This window comes from Epinephelus fuscoguttatus, linkage group LG24, assembly GCF_011397635.1.
Source record: "Epinephelus fuscoguttatus linkage group LG24, E.fuscoguttatus.final_Chr_v1".
Lineage (NCBI taxonomy): Eukaryota > Metazoa > Chordata > Actinopteri > Perciformes > Serranidae > Epinephelus > Epinephelus fuscoguttatus.
Genome location: NC_064775.1, coordinates 18985474 through 19011189, shown reverse-complemented (window position 1 = coordinate 19011189; position 25716 = coordinate 18985474). Strand labels below are relative to the sequence as shown.

Sequence of the window (25716 nt, the reverse complement as noted above, 5' to 3'; positions counted from 1 at the left end):
ATACTACTTCCGCAGTCTGGCTCATACAGCAAGCACAGTGGAGACTTACAGCAGCAACTAGTCTAGTCTAGTCTAGTGCTGCCAAGCAGCTAACTGCCACCGGCCAAATGGCTAACTTTAAGTTTAAAGCTCTGGTAGCTTCAGTGGGGATAAAATTGTTTAATCTTGCAGCCCTTTTAGATTTTGCAATATTAATGGACCAAACGGCTGATCTGAGACACTTTGTAGGGGTTGTGACGCTCAAAAAAATGTATCCACTAATTTACAAATGTGTCTTTTGCCATGCAAGTCAATGGAAAACAGTCTTTTTTGACTGCAGAGCATCATATGACAGACTTCGCAGTTGTTATTACACTATTTTGCCACCACGAAAACTAGCATTAAAGCCTGACGTGCTCCCCTGGGGCGGTTAATAGGTTGAGGTTAATAGGTCTTTGACATCATGACTTTAATTTATTTCATAATATTTCAAGCACTCTGAGAGTTGAATTTGCTTTCTTGCAGAGAGTTAGCTCCCTGCTAACCGTTGGTGGCCAACCGTTCCCTGGATAATACATCCAGGGAACGGTTAGCTTAACTTAGCTTGACACGAAGCCTACAACAAGGGGAAACTGTTACTCTGACTCTTGTGATTAAACACACTAGATTTAACATGCTACTTAGTAAGCTTTAGCTGCTGGTAAAGTCATTTATTTAGCTTTGCAGAGCCAGGTAGATGCTCCCTTCTGTTTCCAGCCTTTATGCTAAGCTAAGCTAAGCTAAACTAAGCTAAGCAGATCATATTTAGCATACAGACATAGGGATATCAATCTTCTCATCTAACTCTTGATAAGAACGCGAACAAGCATATTTCACAAAATGTCAAACTTTTCCTTAAAGCTGAGCATAAGCTATTGTAAAATAAACGAGTAGTGGTATGTATGAAGAAATTGAGACACTGAAAATGCAGAATGCTGCTGTGTTGGACAGTAGATCATGTGATTCAACAATAACATTCAACAGCTGTTTGTATTATGTCAAAACTGAATTGAGCTCAGCTGTTCGGAAATGGGATGACTCAAGCTGTCCCAAATAGTATTTAGAGCATCTTCATGAGTCGAACACGTGAGGGATGGTTGAAATACTGAACCATACCAAATATCATCCACACCTCCCTCTCAAATTAAATACAATACAACAAAACTAACTTAGCTTAAGTTTCATGATCGACAAACAAAAAGTCATATGTGCATCACCACATCATAAATAAATACATGCTGGTTTTACTGAAAACCAGTGAAGCAGTACTAATTGTCATCCAACCTGTCCTTTTTCAAATAAAAACAATTAAGTTGCTGACAGTAAAAAGACATTCAAACCTAAATTGTCAAATCAACTGTATGACAACAAAAAGACAAGATGAACAATCTTGAAAAAGAGACTGAGTGGTCACGTCCGCCCAGGCCCCGTGGGTTCCCCCCAATGAACCCCTGAACATTCCTTGGCCCAAAAAATACCATTCGGCTTCGTCCAAACGTTTAGGCCTCTTTGCCGCGAAGAGTCGGTTTCTTTCCCTTGTTTTTCGCTCTCTTTTAAAAGCTTTCACAGGGACCCGTAATTCATCTGAGACAAGGGAAGGAAGCCGAAAGGTTTGGACGCAACACTTGGCTTTTAAGTCCAACTAATTCCTCCCACATCAGAGGCAGTCCAGAGTAAAGTGTTGAATAGTCTATTGCATGAGCGCCGCATAGTCAACTAATGTGCTAAATCACAATAGTCCTTGTACAAAACAAATACAGTATAATAATAAGTAAACAATCATTTAAATTTTCAGTTAGTGTTTTAGCCACTGATTTTTCACTAATTCCCATTCATGCATCTATATACTAATAATTGGTGTTGATAGAAGGAGGCTCTGTTGGAAAGTTTTTCATTTGGGCAGGGAGTAGGACTAGACGTGAATGGCCAAAAATGCTGAAAAAGTTTGCGGAAAAGAAAGGAAGCACAAAGATATAATTATAACATTTGAGGAACACCTACACTGAACAGGTTTACTCAAATACACAACGATACGACATTGAACACATGCAATATAAGCAATAATGTAAATATAGGAAATTAACATGAGAAGGGAGGCTCTAGGAGTGATACCATTGGCTTAAAAGGGTCATGTGATGCAGCAAAGAGTCATGGGTAGAGATTGGATTTGTAAGTAGACAAAGATGCAAATTAGGACAAAAGCAGAACAGTCCAATTTTTTTTTGTTTTTGAAATATATTATCAAAATTTGATAATTTGGCTACATCCCACCACACACTCTGCCGATAGCATCACTGCGCAGCTGTAATATGCAGATAACTATGTTCTACAAAAATTCTCAATCTTTTACAAGTGTATACTTTTAAATGATGTTCTATGACGCAGCACTGACAGAGAGAAAGAGAAAGCAATAGATAGAGAGAAAAAGAAGAGAAAGATTAACACAAGTTGTTCCTAGTAAACATTCAACATGCTTCAACAGTTCTCTAAAAAACCTAATCAACAGAGAATTTCTTTTTTGTATTTCTTTTTTTCTTTTTTGTTAATTTAATTTGGCTCTCTGAAATCAAAATGAGCACCCAACCCTCCCTGATGTATAAACAACTTTGAATCAGAGCGGGAAGGCGGTCAGGGTTTTCGGAGAGCCAGAGCCAGAGTCCGAAGGGCTTCATCAGGATTGTCTGCGGTAGTCAGTCATTGGAAAGGGCCAAACGGAGGAGTCAGTCAGGGATCTCAGGATGTGGTCATGGAAGATGGGTCATTCCACATGGCCGCCACGTCTCTAAACCTGAGGGAGGGTAATTGGAAAGTAAGAAATTAGTAATTTTCCTACACCTGTACAAGAAGACTACTACCATTGATGATTCCATGTGATCACTTCACATCAGACCACTTTAGCAGCAACTAGCCCATTTCACACATGCACCACAAACCTTGAATTATAGACATTACCCAGAGGAGCTGTATGTGAGAGCATAAACAAATTAGTTGGATCGGACATTTCATAGACTTTACCTTACTGGCTCCCTCGTGAAAAGTTTGTGTATTGTTCAATTGAGTCAATGTATGATTGAGTAGGTAATTGTCTGAAGAATTCACAGCAAGTGGGTGGGCTTGTTGATGAAGTTTCTATCATGCAGCTTGCACAAAAACAGTAGAAAACAAACATCCGAGGGTAAAGAAGATGGGACCTCTGAATCCAACCACTCCACTGACAATGTCCTGAACTGATTCTCTGGACATTGTCCATGGTTTGTATGAGAGCTATTGACTCTGACCTTGCATTGATGAGGTACTGGGCCAGGCTGATGTTGGCGGGGGTCCCTGTGATGGTGATCTGGCGCTCCGATGACCCTTCCATGGCATTAGCAATTTTGATCTGTGCCCCAGACATCTGACGAATCTCGTTGATTTTGGTTCCCTGGCGTCCGATTATGCAGCCTATTAGCTGGGAAGAAAATGTGGACTGGTCTTAGGATGGCTAGAACACATGGAAGATTCACACATTTTTATCTTATGAAATATTCGGATAGACTCGATATGATGCACAAGTGTATGGGCCAGGCATTGTCCGCCTTTCAACCGTAACTTTTCTTCTTTTGGTCCAACAAGTCTTTTCCATTAAGGACATTCACTTTACAAAGATGACTGCCTTTGGCTGTACTATATCTCTGCTGTGGAGAAGGAGCTCTCAATAGTTGTAGCTGATCTGCTGTCAGATTATGTCAGTGGAGGCTTCAAGAGGAAGCCAGGTTTAAAAATAATAAACCAGCATTTTTGACGTTGTGGTCCAACAACATTTGTGAATTTTTGCTTGGATAGCAGTTAGCCCCTGACCAGTGTTTCTCTTTCATGCAGCTATTTTGGGAAATTAATTTATAATTCAGCCAAACAATTAAGAATTCATCATCCTAATCTCTCTGTAAAATCTTAAATATTCAGGAAGGAGTCAGTGGATATGATCACAGTGTCACATTGACCTTTATGGATTTTCTGAAAAGTTTGCTGCCATGATATTTAAATAAAGATGTTCTACTTTAAGGTTCAGCATATTGGCAGTAGTGGAGACAAACTGGCACAAAGTGGCCACAAATGATCAAAACTGCTGAATAAGTGTTACAGTTTTATGCAATAGTGTGGACAATGTTGTCTTTAAAGGTGGAGAGCATGCATTTTACATATAAATGAACAGCAATTATATTCAAGCCTTCACTAAACAAGTTAACACAATGCTGATTAAGACTATGGCCACCAGGGAAAGCTCTCTGTATTTGTCAGTATACCAGGGTAGTGGTGTCTGTAGCAACTTTCCCACACTGGTGCTTTGGAAATATGCGATTAATGTCAACCAGCCAGAGCTAAAGGGGAAAGGAAAAGGGAAGGGACCATGGCAACAGAGCAGCAGCGAGAAGAATGGCCAGCCCATTCTCATTCCCAGGTTGTCAAATACCAGCCTGTTCACACTCCCAACTCATCAAATACCACTGCTTTGTCAGTGATTTCAGCGTCAGGTACCTATGTACAGACGCACCTGTCATGGGGTTACGATATGCACTGGACCGGCTACAATCAAACTCGCCAAATACCGCTGCTTTGTCAGTGGATGTTGCCATCAGTCACCTACGCACTGAGATGCTCTTGAGGACAGTATGATATACACCAGGAGGCGGCAATTTTTGTCACTGCGAGAAACTACTGTGGTATAAAGAGCGAGAAAGTCAGGAGAGTCAAATAAACACTGGACTTTCACCCAGGAGCTGGCTGCTTGTTTTCTGTGTGAAACCAAATGTCAGTGGCTTTATTTTAATAGCAGTGTAATGTGCTAGTATGTGTAGCATGCTGCACTAGTAACGTATGTCACATGACATGTAACACGTGACATAACATTATGTTATGAGCCATACTTATTTTAAGCCAAACCATGATGTTTTTTTCAAAACCTAAAACAGGTGCTTTTGTTGCCAAAACTTAAGAAAATACATGTAAAAACATAGTGTTTTACATACGTAGTATGTTTATTTTAAAAAAAGACTATGTACCTATAGGGCAGAAATTGTACATTTCCTGTGGAAATGGAAATATATTTTGAAAATGCACAATGCACGTAACATGCATCAGTTAAGACGCTGTTTGTGCATGTCCAAAACCGATGCAGGAGGATACTTAGCATGTCATATTAGATGTTTAGGACCACTGACAAAACAGTAATACTTGAAGAGTTGATTTGAACAGAATGCAAATACTAACACTTTGTCACACCCCTCAGCATCTTATGCAGATACTAAAGGCAGCATTTGGCATCTCTATGAGATGCACTGGGCTTACAACTAACACCAACGTAAACCCATCCACGGTGCCGTAGCATTGTTCCGACCTCTCATTGTTCCGACCTCTCATTAGTCCGACGTCCCATTGTTCCGATATGTGATTATTACTGTATTTGTGTACCATAGAGGATCAGCAACGCAACAAAAGTAGGCTACTGGTCGAGATACAAGTGTCATAGAGAGGAGAGAATGAAACACCATAACCTTCTGTTATTAACTCTGGGGTTCGGGTTGTGTGGGGAGCTCTCCGTGGTGCTGAATGGCTCCCGGCGGGCGTATTTCTGCCTTGATGGTGCGCCGCGACCGGCTCTTGGTCAGCTGGGAAAGGCTTGAGGCGAAGCAGGCTCATGGCTTATGTGTTTGCCACTTTCTTTTTCATTTCAACCCACACCATGATCTTTTCCTGACCCTAACCAAGTGGTTTTTATGCCTAAACCTAACCAGACCTTAACCACAGGGCATCATGATGATTTCGGAAAAACGGGACTTCGGAACAATGGGTTTAATATGGTCGGAACAATGGGATGTCGGACCAATGGGCTGTTGGAATAATGGGCAGACCCCCTCATCCACGGCACTACTTGACCTTGAGAGCAACTGACTTAGTGTACAGAGCCTGAAAGTTGTCATAGGGTGGGACGGTGGATGGGTCAAACCAAACAAGATGTAACATTACCTAAGTAACAACAGGTTACAAACTTATTTTAACCCAAAACGTGATTATTTTTTCGGACCAAGTACGAAACCTAACCGCAACTGTTTGACATTACATGTTGCAACGTGTTTCACCCGGCTACTGACGTCACTCTCCTGCGCCGCTCAGATTGCCAAATCATTTTTGAATTATGGGCACTATTTTTCAGGGCAGACCACGAAAACGAAATAGCAATGTCCTCTTTGTTTTCTTTTTGATTATGGCATAAAATGTGCAGTCTTGAAGAAGAAAATGCAAATGCAAATAGGTTGATTGATTATTAACTTTATTTATGAGTGAAATAATGCAGCCACATTCTTAAAATGAAAAAAGCAAATGCATTTTAATTTTCAAATTTTACATTTCAAATTGAATTTTGGTATCTATTTGCTGGGGCATATTTTGAAAATTAAATCTCAGATGTCTTTTTCTTTTCATTTTAATTAAGTAAAAGAATGAGCAGTATTGCAGAAGAAAATTAAAATGCAAATAGGATGATTGATGATTAATTTTATTTATGAATCAAATAATGTAGCCACATTCTTAAAATGAAAAAGCATTTCTGCAAATACATTTTAATTTAAATATTAGTCACGATTTGCTTCCATACTGGTAGACATTAAAAGCATGCATTCAAAGTGTTTGTGTAATTACTCCTACTTCCAGAAGGGGGAGACAAAATCCCTGCACTCCAGCTTTAAATAAATGTGGTGCAGGAGGCAAAATGAAGACTGTTATCATTTAAAAATGTAAGCTCATTTACATTTTGATGACAGATCTTTCATTTTAGATAAAAGTCTTATTTGCAGTTTTATTTAGGATGTCACAATTAATTCAACAAATGACAAAAAAACACTCATAATAAGACAAAGTTATGACAAATATACTCACATCATTGGGAATGGTGAGTTCATGAGTACTGGCCTGGTTACTGGCATCCAGACCTGCTGCTGAATACAGGAATCAGACAGAAAGAGAGGAGGGAAGGAAGAGGACATAAAATAGAGTTTGGCACAATGGGGGAGTGAACAGCATTGATGGGTTGTCCTGGCTATTCACCAGTAGCATTTCTTTGTCACTGGAAAGTCTGGCTCAACCATGAGCAGAGCCTACATACACTATATAAAACTCCTATCACCTGACAAGCTGGATTGTTCTCTCTGAATGGGAAAGAAAAACACTCTGAGGCGACTGTATCATTAAAGAAATAAAATTCAGGGAAAACCAAAGAACAAAAAAAACCTCAACATCAACAAGAGCAGACCACCAGCAGGCCATGTCAATGGCAGTGCACCACAGAGACCATTAGGAGGAGAAGGACGAGAAGAAGAGAGAGTCAGGACAGAGACAGGAAAGGAAGAGAAAGAGAAAAAAGGAGGTAGAGAATGTGTTTGTCTCTACAGGTAAAAACGAGAGAAGGAGCTTTGGTAAAGAGGGTTGTCGTGTAGGTGGGTACGTACCGGGGAAGGCAGGGGTGGTCTGTCCGAGGGGGGTAAAGGGGGTTTGCTGCATAGCCAACTGGTGGAGCTTGCTCAACTGCTGAGGGGGGGAGGAGGAGGACAGCAGAGCTATGAGGTCATCGTTAAAAAACACACTCACACACACGCACACAGATACACACACACACACACGCACAAGAGTAGAGAGAGGATCTGAGGAGAAGTTACAACACAGACAGGTGAAGGACAAAGACTGAGATAGAGAAGAGAGAAAGAAAAGAAGCTCATAGAGGACTTGGCCTGAGACTGGGATGATGGAGTGAGGCTGACAAATAGAATGTTTGCTAAGCCCCGTCCCTTTTAGTTACTGTTGTTTTACCAGTCAAGCATAGATACAGTCCGTGTCTGGTCATTGTTAGGGGGCATGGTGAGGGCTAAGTCAGTCTGTGAATGCTGGGAAAGCACAGTTTATAAACTCACATATGAGAAATGGATACATTTGCGATATATATGATTAATTAAACTTACTATAATATCAGTATCCTACAGCTATTAATGCTCTGATGTAACAGACTAGTTTTTTGAGTGAATTTCTTGAATGTTTCAAGACAGTATAGCAGCGCCAGTGTTACTCAGTGTCATTCACCAATGTTTTGACAATGTGCTGTTACATTATCATGCAGGGACCATGGAACTAAAGTTACCTTGGAGAGGCCAGTCTCACTCCGAAGTTGTTGAAATCCAGCGCTTGGGCAGTGACTTGCAGTGTCAGAAACCAACGAAAAAGTCGGCATGATACATGGCCGGTTGCCATCACAGTTTACTGCACTCGGTGGCGTCAGGAGGAAATGTGGCGGGACAAGGACGAAAGTTAAGGCAGGAAAAGTCAGACTAGGATGGGCGGGGTGGTGGATGTGTCCAACAAACACTGCCTTTCACCCAAGAGAGCAGTGTTTGCGTCCTGTAAGATTCTAAAGCCAAACCGTTCTTTGTTCCCAAACCGAATTGTGTTTTTGTTGCCTAAACGCAACCATGTGCTTTTGTTGTTGAAGCAAAAAACGCTTATTTTCAAAGAGACTGTATTCAAACTGTAAATTTCTTGTCAAAACGGAAGTGTATTTTGAAAGAAGACAATGCATGTAACAGGCAGAACTTGACACAGTGTCCCAGAACATCAACAACCAACACATCCAGGGTACCTTTCCCATCATATGTGGACATGGAAAGTCCATGACCAAATGTCAATATGGCACATGCCTTGAGTGTTTATGCTCCACTCTCACTCAGTACTGGTCCAGCTTAAAAAATTGTTGTTCCCATCAGTCACTTAGACACAAAAACATAGGAATATAGGGTCCAGGTTGAATTGGATTGGATTGGATTTTTAAGTTTATTTGATTTGCAGAAAGCCACAGAATAACTCTTCAACGTGGTGGTGAATGCTTTGTTTTTTCCCCTTGGTGTAAAAAAGTTGATGTTTTGTTGCTGTTCTCTTAAATACTGACTGTATGTCTTTTAATCCAGTCTGGATCGACACATACACAGTTCCTTAATACTGGAGTTACATGTACATCCATTTGCACTATTGCACTACCTAGCACCACGAAATTTTTTCAATCCAATTTTTGGACAATAGGTTCTTGATTTCAAAAATTAGCTGCATGAGTTGCTTGAGGGAGCTCTATGCAAAATTCAGAACATTGATATAGTGGGGTAATGGTAGCCTGGCATTGCCAGACCCAATTCACAAAACGCAAATGGGTCTGGACACGGAGTGTATGTTTCCTCTATTCCCAAGGGGCGGTATCAACAGCTGTCACTCAAAGCGCCCCTTCACGCAGTTGGAAAGATGGAAAACCAATCAAGAGTAAATGAAACGTCTGAAGTAGGCTAGCACAACATCACTGTAAACAGACCAGCAAGCTGCAGCAGAGATGAGCTGTGATGTCTGGGAAAGAGTGTTGCCGTCTTTTCAGATTTCCTCCTCACTGTGGACTCAGAGTTGCATGGCTGTGATTCCCAGCTTGGTCGCTTCCCTGACCTGCTCCTCCATGACAGCAACTAGCGGAGAAACAACAATAGCCACTGGGTTTTCACTGAGTCCCATCTTTTTCCCGATCAACGGAGCCAGTTGGTAAATTAAACTTTTACCAAACCCTGTAAGAAGGATGGCAAACACATCCTTTTTTTCAGTAAAAACTTTCAGTGTAGTCGTTTGTTCTGCTTTTAAAGAAAATATACATTCTAGCTCGTTCAATGCATTTACCATCGCAGTTTCAAAATCAGTAGCCATGTTAGTTGTTTACCAGATGCATTCACTCCGCTCCTTGTCCCTCCTATTTTGATGATGTTCCCGCCCCAAAGTAATAAACGGTTGTGATTGGCCCAGTAAGTTTTAACCGATGCCAGAATGCGCCTTTATGATTGCATGGCCAGACCGATCTGCAGAGGGAAATAGAATATGAGCTCGCAAGATTAGGATGGTTTCACTAGGCTAGAGTAATGGCGTCCTGAGCAAAGAATGAAGTTACGCTACCTCTGTGTGTGTTGTAATACGAGCTTCTCTCTGGTCTGTTACGGCAGACAGCTTTGCCCTGCTCTCATACGAAGGTTACCGCTGATATCAGAAAGGTGGTGGAAGCATAGTGTCCACCTTTGGTTCCTCCCCAGTTAACACCAAGAGCTGTCAGAACTGTCACTGTTCAAGTAGCTTAAATATGCACTTGACAGCTGAATATATGTGGGACTGCCTGTTGTTTCGAAGGCCCAAAATTTTGCAGCCCTGTTAGTCTGAAAAATATCCCATAGGACCGAAGCCCATTTCTTCCATAGCCCGCTATCCCAAAAACAAATGCCCAGTGCTCTGAATCGCCATTTCTCCAAAAATACACATTCCCTTCAGTTAGACAACCCCGTCACCAGAAAAAAAAAATGTTTGCATTGTACGTTTCTGTAAACCATGGATATGTTACATTTGTCAACAATGGTATGATGAATGTGTGGTAAGGTTTAGGAACAAAAGCCACTTGGTTATGATTAGGATAAGATCACGTTTTGGCTTAAAGCATCCACGTTTGTTGGCACGAAAGTTGCTGGAAAAGCAGGAATGCAGTTATGAAAACACTTGGGATATTTGGCTCAAAAGCCACTGGGAAGCTGACACCAACTGCAGGGAGTGTATAGTTTTGGAAAAAATCTGACTTCGGTGAAAAGGGTGTTTGTTTTTGGCATAACAAGCTGTTGGAGCAATGGGCTTTCGACCCAATGGGACCTCTTTCAGACTAGTGGGCTTTTGAATTTTCTCAGGGGTGAAAGTTGGTGATTTTTTTGCTGCCTTAACTTACATTGTTGTACGGCCACATTTCCACCTGATACTGTCAGGCACTGTTACAGACCAACAGTGCTTGGCCACGTATTTTGTCAATGTGAAAGTACAGCTTTTTCATCTGTGTCTGACATGGAGGTCACTGAGGAGCGCCAGTATTTGATGACTTTGGAATGAGACTGGGTCGGTGTAGCATACCATGATGTATATCACATGACTTTACATTACAGTAGTATAGCAAAAGTACTTTTTGTAAAGCCAAACTATGCCTAACCTCGTACTTTCGTTGCCTAAACCCAAGGAAAGAACCTGTAAATTTCCTGCAAAAACAAAAAAGACACAATGCATTTAATAAGCTTAAATTGACATGCCGTCCCCGAACATCCAAAACATGATGCTGGAGGGAACTGACCAAGCATCGGTATTTGATGAGTCTGGAGTGAGAATGTGTTGAGCTTCCTTTTAAAAGCTAATTCATCACAGTAATGTTTCTGTTTTAAGCATGTAGTCTTTTAATTTCGTGAAAGTAACATTATGAAGGAGTCAGGAACCTGGAGTTTTAAAAGTTTACATTAAAGGGCATCTCCATCATCTGAAATCAGCCACCAGCGCTGCCTTTTACAGCTACATCAGTCATTGTTTTATTCCGGTTTGTCTTCTGCTTCTGATTTTGAATTAATGCTTTTTGTCAACTGACATTTAAGTGTTGAATATCAGAACAAAAAAAGCTTTCAAAAATATGGTCCCAACTGCGTTTCTATAAGGCTGTAACATTCTGATGGATGACTTACTTAAAGCAGGTTTTACGTCTCAGGTTGACTGTTATTTTGTGCTGACATAAAGTGGAACCACCAGCCACCAGGCCAAGCCCCATGAGGTTTAATGCCAAACAAAGGGCAGGGAGGCAAGAGTCAGAAAAGTTAGAAAGATATAGGAATTACATATCAGAAAAAAAGCTGTATTAATATTAGCAATTAATATTAATATGGGCGGAAAGAGAGTAAAGAGCCTGCGACTGCAGCGAGACAGAATTTTGGAGAGTGCAGTGTTGACTGCCTGGTGGAGTTAGCACTCACATCTGGATGTGGGATGGCGTACTGTCCTTGAATGGTATAAGCCTGCAAACATGAGGAGAAGAGCTTATTGTTATCACATTACATCATCACAACAAGCTGACCAAAACAATACATATACTGTATTTAATCCGTTTAAATCTGTTAACTCTACAACAAATGGAGACTGGAACAAAATGTAATAGAAGAAAAATGATTAACAACACAAGCTCTCTCCACAGACTCATATTTTTAACCTTATCTTCCAAGAAAGTCATGCAATATAGTTCCCTGACTGTTCATCAATCAGATCCAGTTGAACTAAATCAATAAAGGACAGCTCAGACAGTGGGGTGGTGGCAACGAAGAGTGTGGGGAGAAACCAGAGGAGCGGCCGCGAGGGGAGTAATGTGACTCAGCCTATTGGATGTGTAGTTTATAGGGGCCACACAGGTCAGAACTGAGCTAAATTTCATTTCATCAGTCAAGACGGCAACCACAGCACGACTGTAACCAGGAGATATATCATGTCAGCTCTTCCAGGCTGCTTCTCCATAATGCCCTATGTAGAAATTTTAAAGAAACTAGAATTTAATAGAAATATGTTGAATGTTTATTGGCTAACTGTTTGCTTGTTAATTGATGAGAATACCAGTTTGCTCATGATCGCGCATATAGTCTTCCAAGCGCTACAAGGTAATAAGAAGCATGCCAATGGTGGTCAAATACAGAGCTGAAGTAATTAATCAATGATTTTTATGATAAATTAGTTGATTATCAAGTAATGTATCAACCAGAATGCCAAGAATACGCTATCTGCAACTTCTTAATGGTGAGGGTTTGCCATTTTTCTTTGTCTTTTGTCAAATATTTCAAAGTTTTGGATTATTTAAAGAAGATTTTCCCCAATCTTAAAGCTACTTAAGAGAAAAACTGAAATGTTAAGAAAACTGGATATTAAGGGGTAGGAATTTCTGGTATCAAGAGATTAAGTGATTAGTTGCATTTTCACATGTATTAGCACAGAAAGAGTAGCTGATGTGTCTGCATCAGTCATCATGGGGATCCTAATAAATACAAATACAAACTGACTTGTCGATTAACAGTAATCAACTGTAATTTTGATAAGGCTTTTAATGTCATGTGTAAGTCATTTTTAAGCAAAAATGCTAAAAAAGAGTAATTGGTTCTAGTTTTTCCACATATAAATATTAGCTGAATGTGTTGGTGAAGAGTCTCAATCATCCGGGTCAGGTCCTCTCACCTTCACCTCTTCTTCAGTTCTGAAGAACTGAAACATAGAACGCCTTCAGGAAACTAAAGCAAGCCCAGCTGCCTACGATATAGCTCTTAAGATTACCGTGACCTGGATGACTAAGAATCTTCACCAATATGTTACTTAACGTTTGGGAAGAATGCCCTTCTAATGGTGCGGGAATACAGTACGAAAGATCAGAACTGAAGAAGCCTCTTAGATGAGAGGTGAAACGTCTTCAAGAAACTCAAGTAAGTCTAGCTGCCTACGGTACAGCACTTAAGATTAGCTCAATGTCTTAGTTTCATATCATAGTAAACTCTGAAAAGTTCTGTTGGTCCAGGCATTGGAAACCTTTCCTATCAAAAAAGCCATTTTTGGTCCATAAGATCATCTGTCTGGAGCTGTAAATTAAATTTGAGCTTCCTCATAAACGTTACAGCCTATTAAGCCCAAAGCTTCTCAACATCAGTAATAGGTCTAAATGAGTATTCATTCATTATTGTGTTTTACCACAAGGTGGCTACTCTGCAGGGCGCTATTATGATGATGTGGTACTTTAACTTTGTAGTGTTGGCAGTAAAAGCAAACAAGTCTGTCAACGCGCTTTTAAATTCTTAATTTTCCTGCCACACCAAGCTAGGGAGATGAAAGACCAGCTATACCTATAAAGGTTCAGCAAAAGTTAGAGGAAAAGGTGCCAGGCTGTAAATGTGATGCACATTTTAGTTGATGAAATGTTAAAACTTTTTTTATGTGTAGGCTAGGGGTGTAAGTATAGACAGTGCAGGCAGGGCAGTTGTTCTGGGGCCCATGGGGTGAGAGGGCCCATATAGAGTGGGCCCTCCAACTGTTAGGCAGACTACGGGCCCTTGTGAGTAATTTAGATTGCCACCATAGAAATATGCCTTTAAACCCATCTCTATCAGGGTTGTCTTTTTTATTTTATTTATTTTATTGTCAAATAGCCAGTAGCAATTTATAATATATATGCTTACTCTACATAGATTATAAATGAAGTATAAGAAAATGTTCAATTCAATGAATAATTCCTTGTTTTCTTTGGTATGCAATGATGATTTCTGACTGATATGTATGTTGGTGTTGAATGTCAAGTCTCTATTTGATCATGTGACAATAACATTATACAGTAGCTAGTTTAGGTGCATAAAAAGTAACTAGCATGCCTCATGGCCCATCATAATAACGTGCACTGGGGCCTGTTGTAATTACTGTACAGCACGTATTTTTACAATAGAAGAATGTCAGAGTTTAGGCCTACAAGATAAGATATGATGTGATAAGAGATTCAGGGCTCTAGTTTCCCGGTGCAGCGCAGGTGGCACAGGGTGGTGAACCCCACGCAGAGCTAGTTTCGAGCAGCGCAACCCGAGGCGTGCTCAGTTTGGTAGTTTGGCAGACCGAGGTGTGCTGAGATGGGTGTGGCAGCACAGCAGGGGGAGGTGTCGACAGATCCAGCTTGGCGCAGTGACAGTTTCGTGGCAAAAGGCTTTACCAAAGGTGCGCTAAAAGCTTGCCAACTGAAACCACGTCTACTGTCAGCGCAGGGGCAGCGTAGCCAGTGTAAGCCGAAGTTTGGCTGACCGGCGGACAGTGCGCACACGTCACCATAACCTCACAGGCAGGTTTCCAGAATGTCAGGCACATTAACAATGCAATAAATACCCCAAAAACACTACTCAATGCAACTATCTGCAATCAGCACATAAATGTATCTCTATATCGACTGTCTCGTCACATCTGATGTCAGATCAAAGGGGATTGGCACCGTTTGGCACGTTTGGCACGCGTAATGGAAACCCAACCTGATTTGATTAACACAGCTGCAAACTAATGAGTTCACATCCCTCTCAGCCAACCACAGACAGCCACAGCATCAGATAGGGAGTATATATTCAGCATCTGTCATCTTAGAAAAGTCAAAAGAAAAGAAACAGAGTGAGACTGCGAGAGAGAAAGAGAGAGAGCGCGCACGCATGAGAGTAACGCAACATTGATTTACAATTGTGGTGACCTCCTCCCAGGCTACCTTTGCATCATCAGTCCGTGGAGGTCTGATCGCAGTTCCATATATTCGGACACTGCGAGCTTGGACCTCCCGGACCAAAACATCAGTTTCCTCCTGGGAGAAGTTTGGCTGTCTGACGCTCTCTTCTGCCATGGCGAATTGAGTAAACTCTCATTACACCTTTGCGCGGCGCATGTGTAAAACCCACTCCACGCCTTCTCTCCTCCCTCTTTCCGACTCGCGCCGGTAGGAGGGATGGAGGTGGATAGAGGAGTAGCTGCGCCAGGGTGCACGGTGTGCCAAACTTACAAAATCCGCCTGGCCACACCCAGTTGGTGAAGCGCAGGTGCGCTGTGCCTCTGCCGCGCCCGGTCTGCAAAACTAGAGCCCTCAGTGTCTTAGTCATTTTTTTATGCTGAATTTCTTAGTTTTTTATATGATAGGAAACTGTTGAGTTTTGTTCAGTTGGTCAAACAAATATTAGAAAACCGTAATGGGCTTAACTGTCTTTTGGTTCTTTTTTTGAGATACAGGGGCAAAGGTTTTGTTTTAACACTAAGGGGAACACATATGAAAGGGGGAGTTTGGTCCTCCACAAGGAAATTTAAAATAATGGTGAAACAGGAGCATTAAAAAATCAATTTTCCTGCATTTTTTGTGAATTTTATGCACCAATCCAGGCATTTTCTGAATCAATTTATGGTGTAAATGTCTTGATTTAATCATTTTATTGTTTTATCTGTTCATTACTATGCAATATTTATTCCTCTGCACTTACTTTTTGTGCACTTTATGTCATCATGTCCATGTTGAATGTCTTGAAAAATGTTCTTTACTGCACCTACATTTGTGAGTAATGACACTTCATTCACTGTATACTATACACTGTTTATAGAGAATATAGACAATAAAATTAAATTGAATTGATTTCACCAAATTAAAAGTCACAGGTTACTTTAATGTTTTAACTGGGAAAGACAAATGCATGTGTTTTAAATATCCTGTCCCCTGTGCCCACCCCTGAAATCTACACCTATGTGTGGACAATAAGATTACTTGATTAATAATGTAATCATCATATTAACTGATAATGAAAACAATAAGTTGTTGCTGCCTGATGTGAGATGCTGTTAATGGTAGAGTTACATTTATACCTGTCTTGATGTCCCTTAAATATTACCTTTGAAGTTTGTCTTGTTCACCCTCATCTCCTGTCATTCACATCCAGTCCACTAGCCCCTATTGAGTTTTCCTTGCTCTGCAGATCACCTGATTTAGTCCTCTGTCTACACCTTTACCTTTTACTCTCCTACCTGGGTCAGTTTTCATATTCTTGCTGAATAAATCAATTTATCTCAACATGAGCAGGATGTTAAGTCTACTTTTGGATCCAAGTTTAAAATTAAAGATATTTTACCCCAACTCTGTTAGCCTAATTATTTCTGTCCCAGTGAGACAGAAGCATTCAGATTTGCTATTTTGTGAGTAAAATAAATTGTTTTTACCTCTGTCCATTCAGGATTATTATGGAGTACCAGCAAAGGGGAGCACAAGGATGTTTTCACCACCTCTGCTCTCATCGATTATCAGGTAATCTTGTTATTTATATTCCCTGTGTTGCCATTTTTGCCCAGTTCTGGTTTGAGTGGCTGCAGGTGATGGATGACAGTGAGGGCACAGTAAACAGCAGTGATGGTTTCATGCTCGTCAGGGGCGGGTGGGGTCAGTGAGGAAGGGAGGAAAAGTGAGTAAAACCTGGTGCGACACTAACAGGCAGTGGCTGGTGCTGCAGTAAGAGGCTGAGGTTGGCTGTGGATGCCCCCAGTGGGTCTGCTCTTACCTGGCCACCTGAAAAAATGACAGGGGTGGAGGCAGGCTTGGGGCGGTAGGGGATGGTGGCACCTTTCGGTGGGGACTGAGGAGAGCAAAGGAGGAGGAGAGAGTTGGGGGAGGAAGAAGAAGGAGGGGTGAGAGGTGGAGAGAGTGTTAGAGCAGAGAGAAAAGAAACAAAGAGAGAAAGAAAAGAAGTTGCATAAAGTGAAAACCAAGAGGGACAGTGCCTTAGGGAAGACAACCTGTGACACCCACACAAAAGTGCTCTTCACTGTGTGTTCATGCTGACATCAAATGTCCAAATCATGGTTCAGTGCACAACTAAACTTGTATTTACCTGGAACACTTTCAACTGGATAATGATGATTACTGTGTTTTAAATAACGTTTAAAGTCCACATTTTAAAGACTTACAGTCATGTCACATATCTCCTAGCATCCATGGCTGGTGCCATCATGAAGGCCCAATGGAGAACTGGCTGTGCAGATAGTTCAAATTAATGGTGCAAGAAAAAGAGAGACAACTAGAAAGAGTGTAGTCCTTTGATCCAAAGCATTATGACTTGTGTGTAGAGAAGAGTCAGCAGCAAACAGCTGGTTTTAGGCCAATTTTGACAAGCAACTGTGAGTTTCTGCTTTATTTTTTTTTACTGTGAAACTGCTGTTTCATGTGACAATGCCAGAAGAATCAGTCAAATCACATTTGTGTGGATGGACTCAAAAGTTTGGACCCAGAGAAATATTTTTCCTCTTCGACTGTTTGAGATATTGTCTGAAGAGATGTCTGCCTTCTCCAGTATATTAAAACATAAAAATCATTTGAATAATTCAACAGCAGTGTCCCTTTCCAGAAATCATAACCTGGTTACTCAAGATAATCCACAGACCTTGTTGTGAGCAGTTTCAGGTCTTTCTACTGAACTACACGGGTAGAGGAAATGTGCACCTATTCATGGATGAGGCTTATACTCATGACATTGTGAGATGTAAACATTAATGCCATCCTCCCTGCTGCCACCCTAATGATGAACTTTATTTTAATTATGTTGAGTTTTACAGGATCTCCTTCTCCTTTGGGATGCTTTAAGACTGTACTTTGATTTTGGAGAAAAGAAACGACCTGAGTTAACTGTCAATGACCTGCTGAAAGGAAATTAAAGCTGCCTCTTCTTCTGAACCTTCTATTTTTGCCTGTTGTACTGAAGTGCCCCACTTCAGCCTGCCTCAATGAGCTCTCATGACATTACAGGGTGTAGTTCAGTAGAAAGTTCTTAAACGAAACTGCTCTCAGCAAGATCTGTGGATTACCTTGAGTAATGGGGTCATGATTTCTGGAAAGAGACTTTGCTGTTGAGTTTTTCAAATGGATTTTTTTTTTTTTTTGCAGCACCACAAACTGAGTGCCACATAGTTTGATAATATTGGAGAGAAGGCAGACATCTCTGCAGCCTATATCTCCAACATTCGGCAACTCACGCCAAAACAATCTACCTGATGAATAGAACAACAGGTAAGAGGAAAAGTATGTATTTTTGATTTTGGGATGGACCGACCCTTTAAGATTTTTAAGGTTTTGCTTGTATTTGTAGTTGCATGCTCATCGTTAGTGGCGCAGTCCACCATTCAGATTCACAGATAGTGATGCCCAGCTGGCTGTAAACTTAAGGATTATAACTGTAAACTACTGTATCTTTCATATCAGGCATTTTAGAAACAACATACTGTTTGTTGAAATGTAAATAAAATTTCTTTTTCCCCCTCCCCTCCATACTGTACCTCAAGCATCACCACACATATCTGTTTGACACACTGGATGATGGCTTCTGGGGCCCCTGAAATGGTCACTGCTCTCTCGGTGGAGTTGGGGAGCATGTCACCTGCAACCTGGACCTGAGCTCCTGTGGACTAAAGGTAGGAAGAATATTTATTAAATCTGAATTTATATGACGAAATGTACGTAATACATAGAGGATTATGCAGGATTTAAAGCTTAAATGGGAACTACATGAACCAATACGAGATTTATGGCTGATGAAATCCTCTGATCTTTGTAGAGAACACTAATATAGAGGGAAATATTCTTTGTACTCTACCTCTCTCATTTCTTTGATTTTAGAGCCTCCCTTGCCAATAAGAGAGCCACACTGGCTGGCCGGGACAACGAGCCTCAGGGTTACAGGTGGTTTACTGGTGGCTGGACTGTTGCTCATAGAGTTGATGATATCCTGAGGGGAGGAAAGACCAGGTGTTATCAGTTAAATGCATCAGTTACTGTATGTGCAGTGGTGACTTCGGAGAAATCCGGAGCCTTTGTGCTCCACTGTCTCTCAGATTAACTCATATCGCAGCGGTGCCTGGACAGCGTGACGTGTGTGGTTGTGCTGCTGCCGTGGCCCTGCCAGATGCCTCCTGCTGCTGCTGCCATCATTAGTCATTAGTCATACTTCTACTGTTATTATACAAATATGACTATTGTCACACTTGTATACTGCCAGATATTAATACATACTTTCAACATATTGTAACGCAGTAGCCAGAACTATAACTATAATATTATTACTTTCAATAATGTTGTTGTAAGCTACTGTCATTACCTGCATCTCTCTCTCTCTCTCTCTCTCTCTCTCTCTCTCTCTCTCTCTCTTTCTCTGTCTCATTGTGTCATGTGGATTACTGTTAATTTGTTATGCTGATCTGTTCTGTACGACATCTATTGCACATCTGTCCGTCCTGGAAGAGGGATCCCTCCTCAGTTGCTCTTCCTGAGGTTTCTACCGTTTTTTTTTTCCCCGTTAAAGGGTTTTTTTGGGGGAATTTTTCCTTATCCGCTGCGAGGGTCATAAGAACAGAGGGATGTCGTATGCTGTAAAGCCCTGTGAGGCAAATTGTGATTTGTGATATTCGGCTTTATAAATAAAAATTGAATTGAATTGAATTGAAATCAACCTTCATGCGCTTATCCTGCAGCAGTAGAAAGTGTGGAAAACTCTCTCTTGGATATGTGTTTGTGCAGTGTTGTGGTATAACTTTTACTTGAGTAATAATAATTCTGACTTTAATATTCAAGTGTTTTATTATCCAAACATACAGTAATGTCTTACAGTAACACATACTGGACTTTGATAAACATATAATGTGTTATAGTATATATACACTTGATCATGTCTTTATAAACTGCTTCTAAATTATAAATAGTGGGATTAAAGTATGGTTCATCTAAATGTGTGCATGTGGAAATTACTAGTATTGCCCTCCTCTCCAAATTGGCAAGTACACTTTTATTCCTAGCAGAGGTTTATGTGTAGTGTTTTGGAGACTCTTTGGTTTGGTCCAGCAGGCTGGAAGCGTAATGATACGGCGCCCAAATCAAAACACAGTACTGGCCCACTTTCAAAGGGTGCTGCAAGGTTAGATCAGCACATTTCTGTCCTACATAACACGGTGAAGCCTGCTTTGCATTCCATTTGGAAACCAGACAGTATACAGACACTGAAGCATAACAGTGTTGGGATGTACTTAAGTAAAAATTTAAGGTACTTGTACGTACTTGTAATATATATTTTTCTTTCATGCCACTTTATATTTTTCTATATACTTTAATATACTTTAATGCATAAATGCCAAATATTTCATGGATCCAGCTCCTCATATGTCAGGATTTTAATTCTTTTAAATAATTTTGAGGTTGGACTTTAGTTGAAAAAAACAAATGTGAAGACATCACTGTTTTCTGAAATTTTCTTATTGAGAAAATAATCAGGAGATTAATCAATAAGGAAAATAGTTTGTTGCAGTCTTATACAAAATAGTTATAAAACATCCTGCTTCTACATGAATCCATAAGTATAATAATATCATAGATAATACTATAACAATCAGTGCCTTTACATGACGTTAGAGAAAATCAATTTATTGTATCAGTCAGACTACATTTTAAATACATGTAAACTTGTAAGTCCAACATCAAATTTCTCAAAGTTGGACTAACACCCAGATAATTAGATTGGGAGTTGAATTACTCCTGCATGTATATAGTCAGTCGGACCCAAACTGGCCTTGGCTCTCTGTGCAAGCTCCACAGTGTCTGCCCCAAGCTTTGACCCAGAAGTCGAGTTGCATTAAATGCGTAACAGACGAAGAAGCCGATAACAACTCAGTGAAATCTACATCCAGAGGTGTGTATTTTTGGACGGACGAGGAGACACAGTTCATGGTCCCTAAAGTGTCCAAAGGAGCCAGAGCCTTCAGCTATCAGGCTCCTCTCCTGTGGAATCATCTTCCTGTTGCGGTCCGGGAGGCAGACACTGTCTCCACATTTACGACTAGCCTTAAGACTTTCCTCTTTGATAAAGCTTATAGTTAGGGCTGGTTCAGGCTTGCCTTGTACCAGTCCCTTGTTAGGCTGACTTATGCTGCATTCACATGGAATCAGGCAAATGGCAGATGGCAAACCAGATGTAATGTTAGTGGACGAGAGAAGGACGGTAAAACTTGGTCGAAGACGGCAGAGAATACCGTCTACGGCAACGGTAGATGGCAATGCCGTCCAAAGTTAAAAAAATTTTAACTTTTACTGTTCACCGGCCACGGAATACTCAACCGGATGTGACGTAGTTCCAAAACAGAAAAAAAACATGGCAGAAGTTGACAACGAAAAGCTAGTACCTTTGGTGCAGCAGCACCTATTTTATACAGTCTATGAGCAGCACCCAGAATTATATGACCAAACTTTAAAAGCCTACCATGATGCTTCCAAGAAGGTGTACATATGGGACACGATTAGCGCAGAGCTGGGTGGAGTACCTGGTACGTAATATGAAACGTAACGTTATGAATTGCTGTATTAGCTTAGCGAGCTATCTGGCTAACGTTAGCTCTCTGTAGCTAACTACATTATTGGTTGATTGATTGATGGTCTGTAAGCTGAAAGAGTTAAATATTTTGAAATACAAGGATGGGAGGAAAACGAGGAATGGTGACCTGTTCAGAAAAGTGGCGAAACAGCTGGACGATGCTCGATTGTTTGGTCAGTGATGTAGAAGGTGAACCACAAAAAGGTCCAATACTGACAAGCTGAAAGGGGGCATATCACTACCTGTTGTAGCAGAGTCAGACATACTTCAGTCAATAAATGGATTCTCTCCTTGTGCTTGTATACTGGGACAAGGACAGTAGTCCAATTAAATGGCCTAGTTGAGCCACAACTGTAGCTCAACTTAACTGTGCATGTAAATATACAGTCACATGGGACATTTCTCTGCAATGAGTACTTTTACTTTTAATTCTTTATGTACAATGTCCTCATTATACTTTCACACTTTCACTTAAAGAGGACATATAATGCTTATCCTTATTTTCTGTTATATACATAGATAGATAGATAGATTTAGACTTTTCTGAATACCCTGTTTACAAATTTTTTTCTACTTTGGCGACGAGATGACATCAGCTCGTTAGGGATTTTTCTGTATAATCACCAGCTCCATGCCCTGCTGCAGATGTTTACATTATGTAGCTACAATGTTACTTGAGGCTACATGCTAACATCAGGGAAAAATGTTGTGGAGATTTTGGTTTAGAAGCTATTACAGGTAGGCCTAATTTTCACAGTAGAATGTCATTCCGTGAGTGCTAGTAGCCTACACTGCTACAGTAGTCTTGGTTGCTGATGTTTTGAATTTCAGCCAGATTTTGAATCATATTCCTGCCGCAACATGTCTGGTGGTGAAAATTTTTATTTAGAAACTTTTATTCATGTCTTTTCACGTCTGAATGTGCCGCGATAGTTTATTATAGTCATTCCTCAGCTGCAAGTACACTGCTACATGTAGCTACATGCTAGTGTCAGAGAAACATGTAGCCTAATCTTAGTTGCTGCTCTTGCTCATTTCTCCCCAATTTTGAATCATATTCCTGCTAGAACATGTCCAATTGTGAAGACTTTTGTTTAGAAGCTTTTATTTATAGCTTTTTTATGGTAGAAAGTGCTGCTATTCCCTGTTACACTCATTCCCTGCCTGCAATAATGGCAAAAAGATGCCGAGATATGCAAGAACGGAAATGCTGACCAATCAGAGCAGACTGGGCTTTTTTGGGAGAGAGACTTAAGGCCCAAAAACACTGGCGGCAAATGCTGTGCCCCAAAAAACACGCCCCTATTAATTTCAATGTACAGCCCCACGCCAGCAGCTGCTAGATGTGTGTTGGCGCTCCTGAACGGGCCGCCCCACTGCACTTCACCCAACTATCCCCTGTTCTAGTAGAAACACCAAATACAAGTATGAAGCAAGATTTTCAGTGCAGGAATTGTATTTTTACAGTGTGGTGTTAATGAATGAATACTTCCTCCACAACTGTAGCATACCCAGTGTTATTGACTGAGACTTGTGGTGTTTATATGATGGATGTTATACCTCCTCGAACTTGTAGGCTATCATGGCAAAGGCCTTGAAAATAGCATCTGTTGGCCCGGTGATGGTGACTATCCTTTCAGGGCAGTTCCCCTCTGAGATGTTGATGCGGGCACCACTCTATAAGGTAAAAAAGATGCACGATTATGGGACAAAACCTCATACTGGGAGTGTTAAAAACAACTGATCATTTGCAGAAAAGTTCTACATACATCTTCGCGCATTTTCTTCACTGTTTCTCCTTTCTGGAAGTAAAGGAAAAGAGACGTTATTAAGATGTATTTCTCCCAGGAGTTCTGATGCTTTACATGGTCTGATTGTTTTGTCTGTGATAAATACCTTTCCTATGATGCTCCCAACCTCCTGCAGAAACACAAAAAATGTTAGGTGTATTTGTGCCACAGGGGGCCTTGAAATGATCTATTTTCTTCTGACAGATAATTAGATATAAAGGCAGTGCAAGAAAAAAGTTACAGAATAGTTTAGAAGTTTTTATTTTGTTTTCATACCTTGCCGTGCATCAGCAGCCTGATGGTGAGGGTCACATTCAGTCCACCTTCTGACTGGACCTTGATGGGCTCCATGTTGGGATTGGATGTGAAGGAAGGGGCGTGGTCACGTGAGAGAGGAGTTCAAGGGCCAACGCGAGTGTGATGGTGGAGTCAGCCAACCGGTCACCTGAAAAAGATATAGAAACACCTGCTAAGATTAGACTGGTTTTAATTTTCTTCTTGCTGTGTCTCCTGGCTGTGGATGTGTATGGACACCGAGGTACTCTAGTTAGTTAAGTCAATGTGAATTTGCAAATCAGAAATGAAAATATAAACTGGTACATTATTCAGATAGTTTTATGTTGATTGTCGTCCATCAAATGACAAAAAGCAGGATACAAACCATGCAAATCTAACACGACTGTTACTGTTTAACACTTCTTAAATTCACTCAAAGCTTATTGCTGGATAGCAAGTTTAGAAGTTTAAGGGGATAGTGGGTATTTTTTGAAGTGGGGTTGTATTTGTTATTCATCCAAAGTCAGTGTATCACTTATAGTAGATGGCGGTTGCCATGCCCCCAGTTGGAGAAGCAGGCTTGAGTTTACAGGAGCAAAATGCATTTAAGCCACATAAAAAACCTATATCAGTGTAAGTATACAGTATATTTAGAATATTCTTACAACTTTACCTTACCATCAGACAGCAATTTTCAATGCAGAAGCCGTTAATAGCTTCAGTTCCCCTTCTACTCTTGTCAAAGCCACCAGATTCCATTGAGAAAAACAACAATTTAACACAGGAGCTGCTGGTGTACCGCTGCCGTAATCAGTCAGTTAGTTTGTGTTATTGTGTGACTTTGGTGAATCCAAACTAACCACTTTAAACACTGAAGTCACAAATAAAATAAACACAAAATAAACAAACTGAACGAGGCAACAGTAGACCAGCAGCTCCTGTTTTCAGCGATGTTGAAATACTTTTTTTCTTATTGGAGTCTGGCTTTGAAGAGAGTGATATAACAGCCTCGGCCCCCCGTTGGAAAAGGCTGTCTGACAGCAAGGTAAAGTGGTGAAAATATTCTTAATATATCATACACTTTAACTGAATTTTTTTTTTGTTGGCTAAAATACATTTTGCTGCTGCCCAGCAGTATATTGCTTAGCTTCTATGTTGAACTCCTGCCTGCTTCTCCAAACTGGGAGTATGCCAACCACCCCAAGGGTAATTACTTCATACAACCCCATTCCAAAAAATTCCAAATGCCTTTAAGCACATAGGACAACTGGAATACAGTGTGACTGCAGAGGTACTTGTTTTACAATGTGAAGATTACCAACCAGGAAACTGAGGTCCTGAAAGCTCCTGGTTTACTATGTAGTTTGGGCTAAATATTCACAACTATATTGTTCCATATTGTACCGCAGTAGCGGTACAATATGGAACCATATGGATATCACGGCAGGCCAGAATTTTTGTGCAACATGGCAGGACCACAACATGTGCAGGAGTGATGGTGGTATCGTGCATCGGTCGTGCTGACGTGCTGACGTATTGCGGTAAGCGAGTTGTGTCATTTCCGGTGTTTCTGTGACAGCGTCTCTGTACTGCTCTGGTGAATTCCACTTGCCTGCTTTCTCACCTCAGTTGCTTTAACGCTGCTTTTACGTCTACTTCAAGTCATAACCCACACTGGTTCTGTTTAAGCACCTATAGCTCTCCTCCTTTCTACGACTTTCTCGCTAATCTCTTAGCTGTTGTTTGCACGCTCTTAGCCTTGTTAGCTACATTAGCTTAGCCATGGCTTCTCCTTCTCCTGCTCTTTCTTGCTCGGTGTGCCAAAT

The 25716-nt window shown here is 40.8% G+C and overlaps 2 protein-coding genes across 2 annotated transcripts in view; both read right to left on the bottom strand.

Annotated features, from left to right (window-relative positions):
• The window catches only part of LOC125885000 (uncharacterized), a 385446-nt gene that overhangs the window by 189517 nt on the left and 170213 nt on the right, over positions 1–25716 (bottom strand). The window lies entirely within an intron of this gene.
• On the bottom strand, positions 1897–24003 carry LOC125885009 (poly(rC)-binding protein 3-like). Its single transcript, XM_049570369.1, has 12 exons — positions 23891–24003; positions 23721–23744; positions 23594–23626; positions 23385–23501; positions 19065–19196; positions 18748–18876; positions 16980–17054; positions 11880–11921; positions 7500–7578; positions 6931–6989; positions 3297–3466; positions 1897–2806 (listed from the first exon to the last, which is right to left on the bottom strand). Exons 1-12 carry the CDS (start codon positions 23963–23965, stop codon positions 2752–2754), a joined length of 990 nt encoding a protein of 329 aa, XP_049426326.1. The 5' UTR covers positions 23966–24003; the 3' UTR covers positions 1897–2751.

Coding starts and splice junctions, on each gene's coding strand:
- LOC125885009 (XM_049570369.1), bottom strand. CDS start 23,965: ATGGAGCCCATCAAGGTCCAGTCAGAAGGTGGACTGAATGTGACCCTC. Junction 23,627..23,720: donor TTGGGAGCATCATAGGAAAG/GTATTTATCACA, acceptor CTTTACTTCCAG/AAAGGAGAAACAGTGAAGAA. Junction 6,990..7,499: donor GACCACCCCTGCCTTCCCCG/GTACGTACCCAC, acceptor TCCTGTATTCAG/CAGCAGGTCTGGATGCCAGT.